The following is a 21141-nucleotide window of genomic DNA, read 5'->3' as shown; positions in this document are numbered from 1 at the left end:
CAGGGAAGCGTTTGACAGCCCCTGCAAATAAAGTTGTATGTTTGCATGACATATGCCGCTATGTTGCAACTTTGAGAACCCCAATTGTTGAATTGGATTACTTGATCTCTCCCTCTATACTTTCCATTTCCTCTGCTTTCGGATACTTCAAACGGCAGGTTCAGATGTCTAATCCGGAGCTAAAAGGTCAAGATACTATGAAAAGCATATTGACAATTAGGCTTTTCAAACCATCCAACTATCATCATAGGAAAACAGAAGAAAAAAGCCCAATAAAAGCTTATATTACAGGGGCTCAGGCCAGATTCAGCGTTGTGTTGGCAAACCTCCCGGTGAGACCGAGACCCTGCGGGGGTGCCCCTTCGGGGCTCTTACGGCTCTTACTGGGGGGCTTAGTTAAGCTGGGGTTTTTCGTTCAACTGCATCTTGGGTTTCATTGCGAAAATGGTTACATCTCTGGAGCCTAGTGTGGTGGAAATTAGCCTACCATCCTTACTCGTCCTTGTCGATGGTTGTTCGCTCTGAAACGTAGACACCTGAAGAGTCAAGGAAAAACAGATCAGTCCGAAGAAGGTTGAGGAAAGATGGGTTCTGATGTTGGCTGACCGTCAAGGAACTTTCGGATATCTTTATTTTTGACCAGGCATGAAGTGTGAATGGAAGCGGCCGATTGGGAAACCTTCTCAATGTCAAGACCTGCCCAGCGACAAGGAGAGTTGCAAAGGATAAGTATCTACACCCAGGGATGAGCAAGATCAACAGATAAGGCGCCGACCTTGGATGGTGATTTCGTCCTTCTGGGCCTTGCTTTCAACGACAGTGACGCCTTCCAACATGGGTACGTGTCGGACACGCTTTTCACCCAAGAAGTTTCGGATTTCCAGCGATTTGGCGTCATCGGAGATAATAATGTTGATCGGGAAATGAGCGTAGACCGATCGCATCTTGTAAAGGAAACCTTTGGTCACACCGATAATCATCTGTAACGAGGTCGGGTGAAGAACAAGAACAGTGGAAGCAGGGATGAGCGGGTCGGATAACTCGGTTGGGGAGTTCGTGGGTGTGCCTACTGACGTTTTCGACCATTGATTTGACAGTTCTCAAGCAAGCAACGTGCTTGCGACCCCCGTGCCAAACGATAAATTTGACAATGTAGCCTTTAGGGCCAGAGATGAGCTTCAAGTCCATATTGATATGCTTGACATGCTGAATAAACATAAACATAAATAAAACGGCCAAAAAGATCAGCACCTTGGGGAGCCATTCTGACCGAAAAGAAAAGAAGGGCGTCCAACATACTTTGCATAAGGTACCCTTGGGACCCTCGACAGTCACTGTTCGAGCTCGGATGCTGACCTTGACGCCTTCGGGCACAGCAAGTTCTTCATCCTTGTAAATGTCCTTCATCGTTGACCCGAAGTCTTGCTTGACGGAACGTTTGGTTCAGCGGATGGAACCGAGGTGACGCTACATGTGATGAAAAGACTTACAAAGTGATGCCGGAGAGTGTCGCCGAGGTCGTGGTTCGTCGTTGCCTTTGGGGTGGAGGGTGCTGTGCCAACGCTGGGGCTCACCGAACTAGGTCAAGTCCACCCGGATGGTCTCCCGGTGGTAAACGAGGTTAGGTTTCAGGTCTCGAGAGTGCTACGCCGCAGCTGGTATCAGGCTGGCCACCCTGGCTTTCGCGAACTTAACACAAGTCTGCGGCTGCGGGGGGCCAGCCACGCTTCGGCGTGGCGGGTCGGTTCGCGAAGAGGAGACTTGGGCCATAGGTTGGCGAACTCGCGCGATGAGTTTCCCACTTTTGGTGGGTCCATTCATACCTGGACGCCGGGGAGGTCGCCGGGCCTGGTCTCTGGGCAATGGCCTGGGGGGGGTTTCCTTACCCGGCCATGCCCTAGCAGGCGCTGCGGCGGATCAACCCAAGGTCTCTTTGTCTAGTAGCGCTGGCACTACTTAGCTGCTTACATGCTGAGAGCCCCGGAAGTCAGGGAGTGGCTTCCCAAGGCTCTCGTGTGTGGGACGGGGGAAGGATGGTCCCCGACCCTTTGTGCTGCGTTCTCGCGGTGCTTCTCCAGATCTCAAGTCTCCCGGGAGGGGGGACCGGACCAGGAGAAGTCCCAGAGGAAGGAGAAAGGCAACGGATCGGATCCTTCCGGAGCAGAAAGCCCCCGGAGGGTGTGTGGGCGAAGGCGCTAGACCCATCTCTCTGGCTCGGGAGAGCACAGAGCCGGGCGCCTGATTTGGAATTCTGCTCCTGCCCCGTAAGGGTGGTGAGGGCTAAGTGAAATGGGATTGTGATGGAAGAGAGGCATACATCAATTGGCCCAGGACTCTTGTAGTTCCCGGAGGATCACTTTGGTGTTGGCTGATTCCGCGTCGGAGTATTCTCTGATGTAGAGCTTATAGCAGTCCGAGTTCCAACGTCCGAGCCAGCGTAGTCCGTCGTGATTGACACCGGCTGCGTGGAGGAAGGAGGTTCCGCCAACTCTAAAGGAATGACCGGAGATACCAGAACATCCATTCTCGTTCCAAAACTGATTCAAGGCTCGAACCGCAGCTGTCTTGGTGAGGTGTATCCTGGAGCCTGATTCCCAGTATCCAAAGAGAGAGGTGTCTTGCCCGGCGGCATTCTGAATCCTTCTATCAAGGGCTAGAAGAGGACAAATCATCATTTTCTTCGCAGCCACGTGGATCTCTTGAGTCTCGCCCGGGCTCGCCGTTTTGGCTCCTCAAACGGCCAAAGTGGCCCTTCTCTGGAGGTTGACCGTTTGGAAGCGGACGTCTCTGATCAGCACTGAAGCTGACTCTCGGAGGGGACCTGTCTTGTTGTTGTAGGTAAGTTCTCCTAGCCTTGCTAGTCCCCAGAAGGCGACGATAACTAAGTCGAGAAGTGCCTTTTGGAACTCAGAGCCGTTGATCCACGCCGAGGTGAGCATAACGAGATGCCTAATTGACACGGCTTTCTTCTTGGGCTTGGTAGATTGCTCTGCGTCTATATAAGCGGAGGACTTCAGGAGAACGTTAACCTTGTTCTTGGTCTCGTAGGGGTACGGTGCGTTGTGCATAGTGTGCCACATTTGGAGGCCGGCCAGGTACTTCGCGAGGGTTACGGAGGAAACCTTGTGGGCCGCTTGGCATTCGAAGGTTCTGCCGGCCCAGCAACAGAAGTCATACACGTCTTTAGCGGAGAGGGGAATCTGGAAGGGAGTACGGTTTGTGCACTCTGCGAATTTAAAGTATTTCTTAATTGCTGAGTTGTAGCAAGCAAGAGTGTTCCAGCGATAACCTAGGAGGAAGTGCTTGTCTTGGGACAATAGCTCACGGGGGAGAGAGCCCTTCTTGGCGAGGGTTGTCAGACCCGTTAGGCGATCAGGGGAAGTCATGAGAGATGGTGCTGGTGCTGGTTCCTTCCGGAGAGGAGGAGGAAAGGGGGAAAACAGGGGGGGTATTTATTTATTGCTGAGGTGCGAGAGAAGAAAACACATGGGGGAATTAGGAGGCGGAATGTGTGGAAACAACAGAAAAGAGTGAGCAGGGGGAGTTACACTTGATACAGTCTGTATTCTAAGTCCCACGGTACTACGACCGCCACCTGAAACTGCATCTCATGTTTTGTTCTATCTCCTCGCGACAGAGCGTCCGCTGCGTTTTCCTCCGATGTGACACGTCTGGAGACGATGTCTATCTCCATGTCTACTAACATTTTCTGAATGATCTTCCATTCATCGTTGACGGCCGGGTGTCTCGACTTCCGTTGGCGGATTACCGTTTCCGTGGTAGTGTTATCTGTCCACACAATCAGAGTCTTCCCCGGACGGATGCCAAGCTCCTTCAAAATAAGGAGGCCGAGTCGTATCGCAACGGTCTCGAGCCATGCGATGTCCCTTTTGGGTTTCGGTCCACTACAAACATGGATGAATTTGGGAAGGCATATATTGATCAATATGGCATATATTGATCAAATTATATTGATCATTTTTTTTTTTTTTTGAAATTTCTCTTTAATTTGTTTCCTTCCTGCAACATCATAACCCTTCTATCATCTCTCTCTTGATTTCCTCCTTTCTTAGTTTTCAACCATAGTAAAAGCTTCATTTTGTTGCCAGATCAAATAGGTCATTTTTACATACTAATATGAATTATTCCTGAGAAAAAATAGTCTGTTAAGTCAAGCAGGGAGGGGAAGGGGGGAGGAGGAATGGGGAGGCATGAATTATTGTCACTTGAGCCTTGCAGAAGTGTTGAAATCTACTTTCCAAAAAAAAAAAAAAAAACAATCAGTCTCAATATATCATGCTACATCAATTTTGTTCAAATGTAATGGCTTGTATATATGACTCATTGTATCCAATATCTTAAATTTCTACTAGGCCTGAGATTGATTTAATGTTTGTACCAGATTTGAGTAAGGTGTCTTACATCATGGAAGAACTCCCACGCTGCACTGAGATATAGTGGGAGAAACACCAGGAAACTACCAAATCAGTGATATTTGGCAACTGATCACATTGTGGTTGTTACATTTGGAGGTTTTGAGGTCATTCAAGGTACACCATGATCCGTTGAGGGCATTTGATCATTGTTGTACCAATATTATGGACAAACTCCCACGCTGCGCTGAGATATCTTGGCAGAAACACCAAGAAACTACCAAATTAGTGATATTTGGCAACCGATCACATTGTAGCTGCTACATTTGGGGGTTTTGTGGTCATTCAAGGTACACAATGAATCTTTGAGGGCATGTGAACATTTTGGTACCAATATCATGGAAGAACTCACACGCTGCGCTGAGATATAGTGGCAGAAACACCAAGAAACCACCAAATTAGTCATATTTGGCAACTGATGACATTGTGGCTGCTACATTTGGAGGTTTTGAGGTCATTCAAGGTACACCATGATCTCTTGAGGTCATTTGATCATTTTTGTACCAATATCATGGAAGAACTCCCATGCTGAACTGAGATATAGCGGCAGAAACACCAAGAAACTACCAAATTATTGATATTTGGCAACTGATCACATTGTGGCTGCTACATTTGGGGGTTTTGTGGTCATTCAAGGTACTCAATGACTCTTTGAGGGCATGCGAATATTTTGGTACAAATATCATGGAAGAACTCCCACGCTGCGCTGAGATATAGTGGGAGAAACACCAGGAAACTACCAAATTAGTGATATTTCGCAACTGATCACATTGTAGCTGCTACGTTTGGACGTTTTGAGGTCATTCAAGGTACACCATGATTCCTTGAGGCCATTTGATCATTTTTGTACCAATATCATGGAAGAACTCCCATGCTGCATTGAGATATAGTGGCAGAAACACCAAGAAACTACCAAATTATTGATATTTGGCAACTGATCACATTGTGGCTGCTTCATTTGGGGGTTTTGTGGTCATTCAAGGTACACCATGAATCTTTGAGGGCATGTGAACGCTTCATTACCAATATCATGGAAGAAATCCCACGCTGCACTGAGATATAGTGGGAGAAACACCAACAAACTACCAAATTAGTGATATTTGGCAACTGATGACATTGTGGCTGCTACATTTGGGGTTTTTGTAGTCATTCAAGGTACACAATGAATCTTTGACCGCATTTGATCATTTTGGTACCAATATCATGGAAGAAATCCCACTCTGCGCTGAGATATGGTGGCAGAAACACCAAGAAACTACCAAATTAGTCATATTTGGCAACTGATCACATTGTGGCTGCTACGTTTGGAGGTTTTGAGGTCATTCAAGGTACACAATGAATCTCTGAGGGCATGTGAACATTTTGGTACCAATATCATGGAAGAAATCCCACTCTGCGCTGAGATATGGTGGCAGAAACACCAAGAAACTACCAAATTAGTCATATTTGGCAACTGATCACATTGTGGCTGCTACGTTTGGAGGTTTTGAGGTCGTTCAAGGTACATAATGAATCTTTGAGGGAATGTGATCATTCTGGTACCAATATCATGGAAGAAATTCCACGCTGCACTGAGATTTAGTGGCAGAAACACCAAGAAACCACCAAATTAGTCATATTTGGCAACTGATCACATTGTGGCTGCTACATTTGGGGGTTTTGTGGTCATTCAAGGTACACCATGAATCTTTGAGGGCATGTGAACATTTTATTACCAATATCATGGAAGAAATCCCACGCTGCACTGAGATATAGTGGGAGAAACACCAGGAAACTACCAAATTAGTGATATTTCGCAACTGATCACATTGTGGCTGCTACATTTGGCCGTTTTGAGGTCATTCAAGGTACAACATGATCCCTTGAGGCTATTTGATCAATTTTGTACCAATATCATGGAAGAACTCCCATGCTGCGCTGAGATATAGTGGAAGAAACACCAAGAAACTACCAAATTAGTGATATTTGGCAACTGATCACATTGTGGCTGCTACATTTGGGGGGTTGTGGTCATTCAAGGTACACAATGAATCTCTGAGGGCATGTGAACATTTTGATACCAATATCATGGAAGAACTCCCACGCTGCGCTGAGATATAGTGGCAGAAACACCAAGAAACTACCAAATTAGTCATATTTGGCAACTGATCACATTGTGGCTGCTACATTTGGACGTTATGAGGTCATTCAAGGTACACAATGAATCTCTGAGGGCATGTGAACATTTTGGTACCAATATCATGGAAGAAATCCCATGTTGCGCTGAGATATAGTGGCAGAAACACCAAGAAACTACCAAAGTAGTGATATTTGGCAACTGATCACATTGTGGCTGCTCCATTTGGGGGTTTTGTGGTCATTCAAGGTACACCGTGAATTTTTGAGGGCATGTGATCATTCTGGTACCAATATCATGGAAGAAATCCCACGCTGCACTGAGATTTAGTGGCAGAAACACCAAGAAACTACCAAATTAGTGATATTTATCCTCTATGCTTGCTGCATCTCCAACTCAAATTTCAAAGTCAGTTGAGCTTGTCATTTTATATATCATTCAACAGTAAGTTCTTTTTGTGAATTACCTGTTGAATCTTAAAACTACCCAAATAATAATACCTTCAGAGGATTAATAGTATACAAAAGAATGAAAAAGTAAAGAGATGAGGCAAAAGGCACGACACAGAGAGAGAGGAAGCGGAAAATCATAGGAGACCAAAGAAGGAGAAAAGGGGCATTATCAAAGGAATAGAAATCACTCTTGTCTTATGTTTAGTCATCATGAGCAAAAAGAAAAAAGAAACCAAGCAGAAAAACTGAAAGAAAGAAAAGAGAATACAAGCTGTAGACATTTTTACTTTGACTTGGTCTACTTCTAGTGCCTTCTTGATATCCTTTCACAAATAAATAACTCAAGAAAATCAAGGGGCAAAAAAACAGGCTTGGATAACAAAATGATCTCTGCGCGCTGCTGCAACAATGATATATGTTTAGGTTTCAAAATGCTTCCTGGGGTCTCTTTTTGAGGATTTCCCCCTCTCCCAATACCTTGTTTTGTCTTCTTGGGATTGGCTGGTTTTCAATTCAGCTGGTCAAGACATGCAAGACCTTAATCAAGTGGCCATCATTTTTTCACTTGTCTTTGATTTCAAGTCCTTTGACTTGTTGCAAGATAGTCATGGGTTGCTGGTCCATGGATTTGCTAGATTGTTCTTCCTTTCCCAAAGATTGAGGTCCTGATGTATGCAGGGGTAGCAGTCGCATTGGCGGCGGCAGTCTTAGAAAGCGCAGCAAACAAACTGCCTTCCTTCCAGAAGGACGACAGAATGGGAGACAATGGAGAAGTATCACTTTAGAGGTGGGTGGGGCGGCGGCTGCGGGAGCGGGGGCAGTGGCGGAAGGTGGAGAATTGCCATTTGTAGCCGGCTTGGAAACGCTCAATTTCAGTTGAGTTGCGCTCCGTCATTGGTGCTCTTCTTAAACTGCCGCCGGACGCGCTGTGACCATCTTAGGATCCCACCGGCGTGACCCGGCTTGGAACGCAATTGCTGCCCCTTGGAGGTGGGCCTATGTCCTTCCGAACTGGCTCGTCTTATCGGGACTTGGATATTCCGGTCTCGTCGTGTGTCTTGCCGCTCCGGCTAATGGCTGTTGATAAAATTGGAGCAGGGGCCTAGCTTCCGAGGCGTCCTTGGTCTGATGACCAATTCATTGAGACTCTAGATTAAATTGTAAGATGTGACTGTTGCATTTTCTCTGAATGCCGAGTTGCCGACCACCAAGACAACATCTTCCTTGACCTGTAGGCATTCTGCCTTGCAATAAAATTACATCCAAAAACGGTGAAGAACTTATATTCCTCGATAAACTGATCCACGTTTGCGTTGTGGAGAAGCATCCACTGGGAGAATTCTGTCTGGAAAATCGTGAAAACTGCGCAGCGCTGATTTCATGATTGTTCGCCACTGCTCCTGTAATCTTCTCTCAAATGAAACACGGTGGACCCCCCGCTCTGGCCCAGCTCAGTATGCTTGCGTGCTTGGACCTTGGGGACCTCCCCTTGCAGTCCGGTCACCTACCATGCCAAGATAAAACGAATGGCCGTGAGGGCCTCATCAAGACAAAGGCAGAGGCGATGCCAGCATGGTACGGCGAGCCCCTGCCAGAAAGCCAGGGAATATTGGACTGGTTACAAATACATACCAAGCTGTAAATATTTGGGCCTGGATAAGTCATTTGGGAAGGGACTTACGAGTACGCAATAGAGTTATGACGTCGACATCTGCCCTGAGTTTCCTGACTCGGTGGCAACTCCCTCATTGGGTGGGAAGGAAGGCGTGTTGGGGGCCGGATTGGCAAGGCAACGGGATCAAATGAAATCGCGTAGTGGTCGCCATGTGGCTAGGGTACCGTGGCTTCAATGTATTGCCACGGCGCTGCAAGTAATGGATGGACAATTCGTGGCCAGACAGAGCTGGGGCAAGGGTATAAATAGCTTCAATTGGTGGTTCATCATCCCCCCAGGGCAGTCGAGGATGCTGCACTTCCAGCTAACCTTTGCCCTCAACCCCTCCGCTGTTGCGCGTGCGCAGTCTGAGGGGCAAAGAGTGGGCCCCCCACGGGTCTGCAGCCTTTGCTGCAGGCCGGGGGCCTTCACGTCCAACCTTTTTGACCCGCGCGCTTGACGCGGGCTGGAGGTTGAGCCTGGGTGCACAGCACTGCTGATGTTGGAAGGCTAGGTTGACAATTTACAGTGCTATTTTTTTTTTTTTTTTTTTGATTCATATTGATTGAGGAAAATTTGTGGATTTTGAATTGGTTTTTTGTACAATGGGGAAACCCTAGATTTTTTTTTCTTCTATTTTGTGTGTTTCCAGGGGGAACCCTTGATTTTTTTTTTAGGGTTCTGGGAAATCTGTGTCTTCAATAAACTTGGATTTGGCAACTGATCAAATGGTGGCTGCTACATTTGGGTGTTTTGTGGTCATTCAAGGCACACAATAAATCTTTGAGGGCATGTGAACATTTTGGTACCAATATCATGGAAGAACCCCCACGCTGCGCTGAGATATAGTGGCGGAAACACCATGAAACTACCAAATTAGTGATATTTGGCAACTGATCACATTGTGGTGCTACATTTGGCCTTTTTGAGGTCATTCAATGTACACCATGATCCCTTGAGGCCATTTGATCATTTTTGTACCAATATCATGGAAGAACTCCCATGCTGCGCTGAGATATAGTGGCGGAAACACCAAGAAACTACCAAATTAGTGACATTTGGCAACTGATCACATTGTGGTGCTACATTTGGCCGTTTTGAGGTCACTCAAGGTACACCATGATCCCTTGAGGCCATTTGATCATTTTTGTACCAATATCATGGAAGAACTCCCATGCTGGACTGAGATGTAGTGGCAGAAACACCAAGAAACTACCAAATTAGTGATATTTGGCAACTGATCACATTGTGGCTACTACATTTGGGGTTTTTGTGGTCATACAAGGTACACAATGAGTCTTTGAGGGCATGTCAACATTTTTATACCAATATCATGGAAGAACTCCCACGCTGCGCTGAGATATAGTGGCAGAAACACCAAGAAACTACCAAATTAGTCATATTTGGCAACTGATCACATTGTGGCTGCTACATTTGGAGGTTTTGAGGTCATTCAATGTACACCATGATCCTTTGAGGCCATTTGATCATTTCAGTACCAATATAATGGAAGAACTCCCACGCTGTGCTGAGATATAGTGGCAGAAACACCAAGAAACTATCAAATTAGTGGTATTTGGCAACCAATCACATTGTAGCTGCTACATTTGGGGTTTTTGTGGTTATTGAAGGTACAGATTGAATCTTTGAGGGCATTTAAAGATTTTGGTGCCAATATCATAGAAGAAATCCCACGGGGGGCCGAGATGTAGTTGCAGAAACACCAAGAAACTACCAAATTAGTCATATTTGGCAACGGATCACATTGTGGCTGCTATATTTGGGGGTTATGTGGTCATTCAAGGTACACAATGAATCTTTAGGGACATCGGATCATTTTTGTACCAATATCATGGAAGAACTCCCACGCTGCGCTGAGATATAGTGGGAGAAACACCAGGAAACTACCAAATTAGTGATATTTGGCAACAGATCACATTGTAGCTGCTACATTTGGGGTTTTCATGGTCATTCAAGGTAAAAAATGAGTCTTTGAGGGCATTTGATCATTTCCATGGCAAATTAGTTTCAAAAGGCCTTGTATGCATGCAGCATATCAAAGATGATATGGAATATCTTTGAAAATTCTTGAAGGATGGTATCATGAGAGAGGTGAGGGGTCAATGATTTTCCATTTTTGAAATAAAGTAGATTTGGAAATTTATGGAAGACTTCTGATAACATCAATGCGACACACACCATTCTTTTCTTGCTGAAAAAAAGACATTGCAAGTTTGAGGATTAATCCAGGAGTTCTTCCATGATATTGGTACCAGAATTATCCAATGCCCTCACAGATTTGTTGTGTGACTTGAATGACCACAAAACCTCCAAATGTAGCAGCTACAATGTGACCGGTTGCCAACTATCACTAATTTGGTAGTTTCCTGGTGTTTCTCCCACTATATCTCAGCGCAGCGTGGTAGTTCTTCCATGATATTGGTACCAAAATTTTCACATGCCCTCGAATATTCATTGTGTACCTTGAATGACCTCAAAACCTCCAAATGTAGCAGCCACAATGTGATCAGTTGCCAAATATGACTAATTTGGTAGTTTCTTGGTGTTTCCGCCACTATATCTCAGCGCAGCATGGGAGTTCTTCCATGATATTGGTACAAAAATGATTGAATGGCCTCAAGGGATCATGGTGTACCTTGAATGACCTCAAAACGTCCAAATGTAGCAGCCACAATGTGATCAGTTGGCAAATTTGACTAATTTGTTGGTTTCTTGGTGTTTCTGCCACTATATCTCAGTGCAGCGTGAGATTTCTTCCATGATATTGGTAATAAAATGTTCACATGCCCTCAAAGATTCATGGTGTACGTTGAATGACCACAAAACCACCAAATGTAGCAGCCACAATGTGATCAGTTGCCAAATATGACTAATTTGGTAGTTTAACTTTCTTGGTGTTTTGGCCACTATATCTCAGCGCAGCGTGGGAATTCTTCCATGATATTGGTACCAAAATGTTCACATTCCCTCAAAGATTCATTGTATGCCTTGAATGTCCACAAAACCCACAAATGTAGCAGCCACCATGTGATCAGTTGCCAAATATCACTAATTTGGTATTTTTTTGGTGTTTCTGCCACTAAATCTCAGGGCAGTGTGGGATTTCTTCCATGATATTGGTACCAAAATATTCACATGCCCTCAGAGATTCATTGTGTACCTTGAATGACCACAAACCCCCCAAATGTAGCAGCCACAATGTGATCAGTTGCCAAATATCACTAATTTGGTAGTTTCTTAGTGTTTCTGCCACTATATCTCAGCGCAGCGTGGGAGTTCTTACATGATATTGGTATCAAAATGTTCACATGCCCTCAGAGATTCATTTTGTACCTTGAATGACCACAAACCCCTCGAATGTAGCAGCCACAATGTGATCAGTTGCCAAATATCACCAATTTGGTAGTTTCTTGGTGTTTCTGCCGCTATATCTCAGCGCAGCGTGGGAGTTCTTACATGATATTGGTACCAAAATGTTCAATGCCCTCAGAGATTCAATGTGTACCTTGAATGGACACAAACCCCTCAAATGTAGCAGCCACAATGTGATCAGTTGCCTAATATCACTAATTTGGTAGTTACTTGGTGTTTCTGGCAGCTACAATGTGACCTGTTGCCAAATATCACTAATTTTGTAGTTTCCTGGTGTTCCTCTCAATATATCTCAGCGCATCCTGGGAGTTCTTCCATGATATTGGTACCAAAATTTTCACATGCCCTTAAAGATTCACTTTGTACCTTCAATGACCACAAAACCCCCAAATTTAGCAGCTACAATGTGATTGGTTGCCAAATATGACTAATTTGGTAGTTTCTTGGTGTTTCTGCCACTTTATCTCAGCGCAGCGTGGGAGTTCTTCCATGATATTGGTACAAAAATTATCAAATGGCCTCAACGGATCCTGGTGTACCTTGAATGACCTCAAAACCTCCAAATGTAACAACCACAATGTGATCAGTTGCCAAATATCACTGATTTGGTAGTTTCCTGGTGTTTCTCCCACTATATCTCAGCGCACCATGGGAGTTCTTCCATGATATAAGACACCTTACTCAAATCTGGTACAAACATTAAATCAATCTCAGGCCTAGTAGAAATTTAGGATATTGGATATGATGAGTCATATATATACAAGCCATTAAATTTGAACAAAATTGATGTAGCATGATATATTGAGACTGATTGTTTTTTTTTTTTTTTTTTTTTTTTTTTTGGAAAGTAGATTTCAACACTTTTGCAAGGTTCAAGTGACAATAATTCATGCCTCCCCATTCCTCCTCCCCCCTTCCCCTCCCTGCCTGACTTTACAGACTATTTTTTCTCAGGAATAATTCATATGAGTATGTAAAAATGACCTATTTGATTGGCAACAAAATGAAGCTTTTACTATGGTTGAAAACTAAGAAAGGAGGAAATCAAGGGAAATAGAGATGATAGAAGGGTTATGATGTTGCAGGAAGGAAACAAATTAAAGAGAAATTTCAAAAAAAAAAAAAAATGATCAATATAATTTGATCAATATATGCCATATTGATCAATATATGCCTTCCCAAATTCATCCATGTTTGTAGTGGTCCCTTATCCCAGTCCTGGGCTAGTTGGAATTGGGCCCACCTCTTGCCGATGAGGACCCCGATTCCAAAGCTGGTAGAGGCATCACCCACCCACCCAATTTCGATGGGGTCGGGGTTTTGAATCATCCGAGTTTCCTTATATTGTAAAAGTGTCGATAGCCAATATTCCAGGTCGGCACGAGCGTCTTTTGGGAGGGTGCGCTCTGTTCTTCGGTGAATCCATTCATTCATCCACCGGTATAGGCCGTTTAGGTAGCATCGCAACTGAGGGAGAATATATGAGACGTGGTTCAAACGTCCGGCTAGCTGTTCAACTTGCGCATATGAGAATTCAGTGCCGGGAACGAGGAAAGCCTTCACTTGCTGTACCCTCTGGTACTTTTTGTCATCTGGGAGGCGGACGGTTTTCTTCGTAGCATTCCAGACGAAGCCGATGTACTTTTGTTCTTCTTTAAAAGGGGAGAACTTGGTAGAGTTCGTCTTGACGCCTAACTGTTCTGACCGAGCCACTATATGGTCCATTTCTACCTTTGAATGGGTTGTCTTGACAAACAAGTTATCGTCGACCCATCGGAAGATGTTGACTAGATCGAACTCGTTCTGCATGAGCTCCTTCCAGGCGTTGGCCGGTCTGCCGAACGACCCGCATCCCGCTACTCCGCCGAAAGCAATTCGCGTGTCAATGAGGATTCCCCCATTGAAATCTTTGACCATCAGATAGCGCCATTGGTCTTCAGACGTCGGGATTTGGCGGTATGCCTTCTCCCAGTCGAAAATTGCTAGGAGGAGTGGCTGGTTCTAACTGCGGAAGAACCGTGAGGTGGACTCGAAATCGTCCCATGTGGTCATGTAGTCTAGCTTGTCCACAAACGAGTTTACTGATGGGATTCTGGGGTTGTTCTTGGGAAAGAATAGATCGTTGATTGGTCTGATTGAGCCATCGCCGTTCACCGCGGCCCCTAAGGGATTAGTTCTGAAGAATTCGTACCTCTCCATCAGCTGTTCGTGGGAGAAAGGTCCGAACATTCTTCCGGCTGCGATTTCTTTTGCGATTGTGGCTTCGATTTTCTCTCGAGCTAGCAACACTCCTTGATGGTTTGGTGGGGTATAGTAGGGTATTCCGGGTCCTAGGTCGTGGTCAGGGATACCCTGGTGAAAACCCTCTTTGAAACCTTTTATTACGTCTCCGTATTTCTTCGCTAGGCCCGCTCGGAGTAGGGCCTCTTCCCATTCTTGTATATTCATCTCACATGATATTCCTGCCGGCCATCTTGGGTGGATTGGGAGGCTTCTGGTAGGCCCAGGTGCTTTCTCTGGCTCTTGGTTGACCGGGTACTCAGGTAAACCGTCCCTGTTAAGGTACCCAGTGGATGGTTCATGTCAGGGAAATTCTCTTATGTAATTACTCAGACGGGTCTGTAGTACAAGAGTTTGTATAATCAATAAGGAATGAAGTGGGGATAGAGGAGAGAACAAGACTAGGCCGGGGGAGGTGAGTGGAAAGTAGGACTCGGAAGATGGGAAATGGGGATGTGGGGGTGAGGGTGTAAGGGAGGTTGTCACCGAATTCGGGGGATCTAAAATGGGGCCGTTCTGACCGGGGACATAGGTGCGTTAGGGAGGGGTTGGGGTGTGTGAGGGAGCTGTGTGAGGGAAACGGTGGGGGGAATCACTTACTGGTCGCGGTTGCGGTTTCGCACGCTTCCTCCAGTGTGGTTGGGATTAAAGTTATTGCCTTTATATCCGCTTCCCGGAGGGCCTCGACTGTGGTCGGGTTTGGCGGGGAGGGAAGCGTGGCTTGGGGACGCGGACGAGGGTTCTTCTACGTTGGCCTTTTGCCCGGCTTTTGCTTTTGGAGGGTTGGGCTGGCTCGGTAAGTTGGTACGGTTGGGTTTCGAGGGGCGAATCCCTTTCATCGGGTCGCCTCCAACCTTGCCATCGCCGATGGCGTAAGGATTGTCTTGAAGGCCGATTTCGTTGAAGTCTCGGCAAGTCGAGATGGCCTCGTCGGCTGTCTCCTGCTTGAACTGGGAGATGTTGGAGAACGACTCTTCTCCGTTCTCCTCTACTCGAAAGGCAAAGGCATTGTTGCGGATTCTGATGTCGTACCGTAAGGCGACCATGAACCCTCTTTTGCGGTGGAGTCGATCGCAATGTTCCTTATGGGCTAGGATCCATTCTGCGAGGACAGGGTAATGGTATCTGTCCCGCATGGTTAGGTGGAAGACTCGATGGTTAAGGGTCCAATCCGAAAAATTTTGCGAGAACTCGTCCGGGACGGGGAAGACGTGGTAGCGGAGGCCTTTCTCGGAGGCTGTCTCTTCGATCTTGGGTCGATTCTTCGAGTGTTCGGCTAGAGCCTTCTCTTGCCACTCGCGGTTGAAAATGGTAAGAGGGAGGGGGCCTTTACACTCGAGGAGGAGCTTGTGAAAGTATGGGGGAAACCCGCCGTCGTCGTGGGAGTTGGATCTGCCCGTGATGAATTTGACGTTTCGGACCTGGGTTGTCTCGCCTAGCGGGACCGGTCTCTTTTGGGGGACCGTTAACGGTTTGAAGATGACCTGGTTGTCGCTCCGTGTCAGTGTCCTTTGAGTGGCTGATTTTTGGTCTGCTATGACCGATTCGTACATCTTCATGTAACGGTCGATTTTCTCTTCATCCCCGAACTTCTCGGCCTTGATTAGCTGAGCCATCAGGAACGCTCTTGCCTCTTGGTCTGACTCTTTGGCAGAGTCTTCGTCTTCTGCGATGGCCACCGGTTCGTCTTTGTTTGTGGCTGGTTCTAAGGGAACTTTGGGTAGCAACTTTGTCAGTACCCTCCTTCCGGTGTGCACTGATTGATGAGCGTACCGTTTATCGGACCTATTATCTCCGCGATCTCTGGGTCTCTAAGCTGAGTCGTTGGTCCTTCTGGGGAAGGTTCCACCCTTGGAGTAGTCGCGGTGTTCTTGGCTGCTGCCCGGGTTGTGGGTTTGGAGGTCTTCACCGGCTTTGACGCTTTGGGTGGTTTGGGGTTCGGACCTGAGGCCTGTGACGACACCGCCGGTTGGCTGATGTCTGCGTCTGGCTCTTGGGTCTGGGGGTTGGGGTGTTGGGCCGTTTGGCCCCCCTCATCCGCTTCAGGAGCGGTTTGTTGGGAGGCGGCCTTTACGGAATTGGTTGTGTCATGGATATTCAACCCGGACATTCTGAAACTAAGGTTATAGATGGATAGATAGGCTTTAGAGAGGGGACGAAGTGGGAGTTTGTGGTGTCGGATAAATTGTGGATTGGAATTGAGTCGTAGTTATGTAAAGGGTAATGTTTCCTGTGTGTATGTGAATTTCTTTTATAAGGGAATTCGCGAAAATGGCTATGATCCAGGTGAGGGGGGAAAGAGCGAGAAAGACGACGCTGCTGGAGATCGGAATGGGGGAGAGCTACTCTTAGGACGAGGGGGGGGGGAAGGCTCTGAGGTCTTTCTGGCCTCGAGCTTCCTGCCTAGGAGCAGGCGACCTCCCTAGTCCCTGTACGCCGTTATCTCCGCCGGCTAGGCGCTAGATAAATCGAGCTGGTGATTGAACCATACACTAGCTCTGGCTGCAGCGTACAGGGAGAGGCTAGACGGTCACATGGACTCTACCCACCTCCCGTTGCACTCCCGGTAACACCACAAGAAAACTTCAAGCTGCACTCACCCGGCATCCTCAAAACTTTGAGGACTCTTGGTCAAGCAATTCTGAAAGAGCTGCATCTTCCTGTTCATCCAACCCAAACTCACAAGGAATACATAAACTTGTGATTTCATACAGATTTTCTAAAATCTAAGGTTGAACTTTTTTTACGCTCAAGAGTGGATGACTTCCCGTCAAGATCTGGGAGTCTCCCAGAAACAATCTAGAGCCCAAAAAGCTAGATTTCCCTGCAAAAATCTAGACTTTTCGGGTCTAAAGCGGCATCTGGGAGGGTGCCAGATCCCACGGGAAGTCACCCAGTGCGGTTCGAGCAACCCGCGTGCGTCATACCAAGTCCCCAAACACTGAAAAGTCATACTTTTCAAAAATCATTATAAAAATAGTGAAGAGTGACATAAAAACAAGCTACATAACACCAAAAGAAAGACAAGAAGCAGGCCTTTATGACCTGCAAAAGGAATTCAGTCAAGACAAGGAAGTAAGCGGCTATAGGAGGAGAAAGGCAAAAAAGAGGGCTTTCAGGCGAAATCAAAAAACTCATCACGCGGGAATTCCGACTTAAGGCATAGGCCTCCACTGGCGTGGACAACTCCGCTGCTCGCTCCCGCTCCCGCCCGGAGGCCTAGTTAAGCTCGCGGCTTTTGCAGACCTGTCAGGAGTTGCGCCCTCAAGAAACCGACTCAAGTCCCACAACCTTATCTTCAAGCTGCAAATTGTTTATCAATGCAAAGTTCAAACATCAGTTTCTTAATCAAGCATCTTGGTGATTCAATTACGTGGGGCGCAAAGCGGCAGATGGTTAGTGACTCTTTTGACGTGGGTGGCAGAATACAATTTTTTGGATGGTGCTCAACAACTTGTAGGACTCTCAATTTTCCTTGAAAAAATAAAACATGTACTCAAGATGAATCTACTGTGATAATGAAGCAGTTGCTTTTATTGCTGGTGACAATATGTCAAAGAAGAAAAAATCATATCTCATTTGGGAATTTTATTAGGGGGGTTCACATTAGCAAAAATCCACAGCTGATGTTGTCTGCTCATGCACCTTTCAGTAAGGTTTATTTATGGTGAATTTCTTCCAAAGGGGAGCTGCTACATCACAAGTGAGGTTTTAAAGTTCCAATCAAGAAAATTTACTGGATGGTACAAAAAACCAAAAACTAGGACCAAAAACCAATTGGAATGCTTCTGGTGTGGTCAAAGGACTGGAACCATTACAATTGAAATTTGGGTTAAAGCCAAACCCAAAAAAAAGGGTCCAAATTGGAATGAAGTCAAAATTGATTTGAATTCATTCTGGGATTTTCACAGAACATTTTTGAATATCACTGATCAAGCCTCACAGAAGCAGGCTCATATACATGAAACAAGGCTATCACATTGTGGCCTGCTTAGTGCAGTTGGCAAGGAGCAAGGTGAATCAGCAATATGTTGCATATTCAAGCCCCTCTTTTTTCTACCTAACTTGCAGATTTCCTTTTTTGAGCCTTCCACAGCCTGCAAAGGCCCATAGCCATTCCAAATTGCAAGCAAAAGCAATTAATAAGGGGGATGGAAATCCAAAGATATATTGGATTACCTTTCAGCAGGGTTCCTGGAAATGCCCAGTGGAATTGCCAAATGTCTGACAACAGTCCCCCCTTGCAGGCAGACACCTTGAAATGATATTTGTTGCCAACCAAAATCATTTCAAAGAACTTCACATGTGGTGTAGACATAGCAATTGGGCGGATTTGGTCTGCCCACAGGCTGCCCGTGTTGGGCGGGTCAGGCCGGGTCAATCTGCCTCAAATTGCCGCCTGCTCCAAACTTGTTTAGCTCAAGGGTTGCAAAGAGGCGACCCATGGGCCTCTGAGCCCAATTAGCCCACGTGCAGTCCGCGGGTCGCAGCCAAATAACCAATAAACAAATAATTTGAGGACTAATATCAATGCCAATATCCCCGGTGTTGGAATGTGCCCTGTCCACAGGCCCCAAAAGACTTTGAAGTCAAATTTTGGATGCCAGAGGGTGCTACAGGTTCAAAAACTCAGGCCATGTCTGACCCCTGACTGGAGGGCTGCCAGTGCAGACCAGGGGTTGGCTCGGTGGGCTACCCAAACCCGCCTGGCCTCAGTTGCGGAGCTGTTGGGTTGGGCTGACTTCACAAATTTCTCCAAAAAGCCACCCCAAACCGGGCCTGAACCTCGCCAGGTTTGGGCGGCTTGCTGGCCTACCCGTCCAATGGCCATGCCTAGGAGCTGCCCACTGGAACCTTGTAGATTTCTTAGGATAAGTGAAAGATGCAGGTGATGTTTTTGACGACTGATTTCAAAATCTGCATCAAGGGAACCCCCCTATTTAATCAATGATTTTTTCAGAGAAAATAAAATCAAAATTCAATGGACCAGCACAAATGCACAGCAAGCAGATTTTTTTACAAAGAAACCTGGAACCAATAAGATGGAAGTGGCTTTGGGAAATCTTGGGATGATGGGCTGAAGTTTGTAATCATGGGGGGGATATAATTAGGAGTTGGTAGGACCAATATTACAAACTTGGGTAGTTGTGGATAGTTTAGCTGAACTTTAAAAAGGCTGTTCCAATTTGAACTCATAAATTTTAAAAAGCATAAAATCATAAAAATTTTGAGTGATAATTTTCTATGTACCATTTTAGAATCATTGCTCTTTTTTGAGTGATTGGGTGTTGTATGTTTTTTTCAGATTGCAATTTTATGATTCTCCAGTGTTACAAGTTTAAACAGGTCAACTTTGAAAACCCCTAATATTATCCATTGATTTTCTACTAGCTTTACTCACCAAGGGAGATTTTGACGCGCTCTCCAGACAGTGCTATACTGTACCCTTTTTCCATAACTTTACTGCCCACCTGACCATCCTGCATCCTGCCCCCCCCCCTAAATCCCCCAAATTCAGTTTAAATCCCAACATCACTCATGCTTCAAAAACCTGGTCATATTTTACACTTGAATACACAATCCTCATAGTGGCCAGCACAGACCACTATTTGGGATGATTGAAAACTGCATTCAATTCCCATTCCATGACAGCCATCAAGTCAAAATTGCTGCCTTCTTGACGTTAGCAGAGCCATTCATCAAAAAGAGGACAAAATCCCCTCTCAATGGCTGGTAATGACCAGCCCTTGAGTGTAGTTTATTTCTATGCTCAAAATGACTGGGTTTTTTCCAGACCCATTATACTTAATCCTCTCAATTGCAGGGGCCATCAAGGGAATTCAGAAGTCCTTTCAATGGCTGTTATGTACCTCCGCCCAAGAGGATGACCCTGATGCTCACTGATGTATATCTCTTGATTGGGGGGGTGGTGGTTCAAAGTTGACTCCTGCACTGTTTCAGGAGCTAATCCAGGAAACAAAAAGTCACAGCCAAAAATCTCCAGAACTTCCTGCAACTTTGAATCCCCCAAAATCCCATCTGTTGTTTCAATCCATTCAGGACCCACACAAGCAGTCAAAAAGGTAAGTCCAAAACTTGCCTATCTCATCATGCCCCCCTGTCTGTCCCAGAGTCCATACCAGCCATCAATTGCATTCAATGGCTGGTCAGCACCGTCCATAGATTTTACATCCACCCCAATGGCTAACCAATACCCCACCACTCAATGAACTAACCCAGTCATTGAGTGGATACACACCCCACTTGATGGCCCAGTCACCCGGTCATTGTTTGGATACATAATCCACTTGATGACTGGGTTGGTCCATTGAGTGGAACTAAATGACCCAACCAACTCAATGCATTGAGTGGATGGGTCAGGCCATTGAGTGGATACACACCCAATCATCAAGTGGATAAACATCCACTTGATGATTAACCTGGTCATTGAGTGGATACCCACTTCACTTGATGGCCAAGCCTATCAGTGAAGCGGGCGTCCACTTGATGACCCAACTGCATCTGGTGATTGAGTGGAGTACAGTGCCCCGCACCTCTTCTCAACTACCCCTACAGGGGTGTTCCAAATTTTTGGGGGGAAAAATCCAAAAAAAATATTGGGGGCGGGGGCTTTTCTCCGATAATTTCTGATGTTTCTGGGGGAAAATGATGCAGTACAACAGCTGTCAACTTTTAGCCTGAGAAATAAGTGTTATACATACATTGTAATACATATTTGAATATATTACATAAGTGTACATATCATGGTTGTTGTGAGGTCTCCTGGCATCCTGGCTTCGCCAAATCAAGAGA

The 21141-nt window shown here is 45.9% G+C and overlaps 1 protein-coding gene across 1 annotated transcript; it reads right to left on the bottom strand.

Moving 5' to 3' along the window:
• Nucleotides 1–492: 492 nt before the first annotated feature.
• PtA15_4A497 (uncharacterized protein) lies at nt 493–1407 on the bottom strand (the record flags this gene model as incomplete). The annotated part of the gene is made up of 5 exons (XM_053168386.1): nt 493–536; nt 607–696; nt 776–980; nt 1075–1206; nt 1300–1407. 5 exons carry the CDS (start codon nt 1405–1407, stop codon nt 493–495), a joined length of 579 nt encoding a protein of 192 aa, XP_053019601.1.
• Nucleotides 1408–21141: the final 19734 nt, after the last annotated feature.

This window comes from Puccinia triticina, chromosome 4A (genome assembly GCF_026914185.1).
Source record: "Puccinia triticina chromosome 4A, complete sequence".
Lineage (NCBI taxonomy): Eukaryota > Fungi > Basidiomycota > Pucciniomycetes > Pucciniales > Pucciniaceae > Puccinia > Puccinia triticina.
Note: the sequence above shows the minus strand (reverse complement) of the source record. Positions and strands in the feature narration are given on the sequence as shown.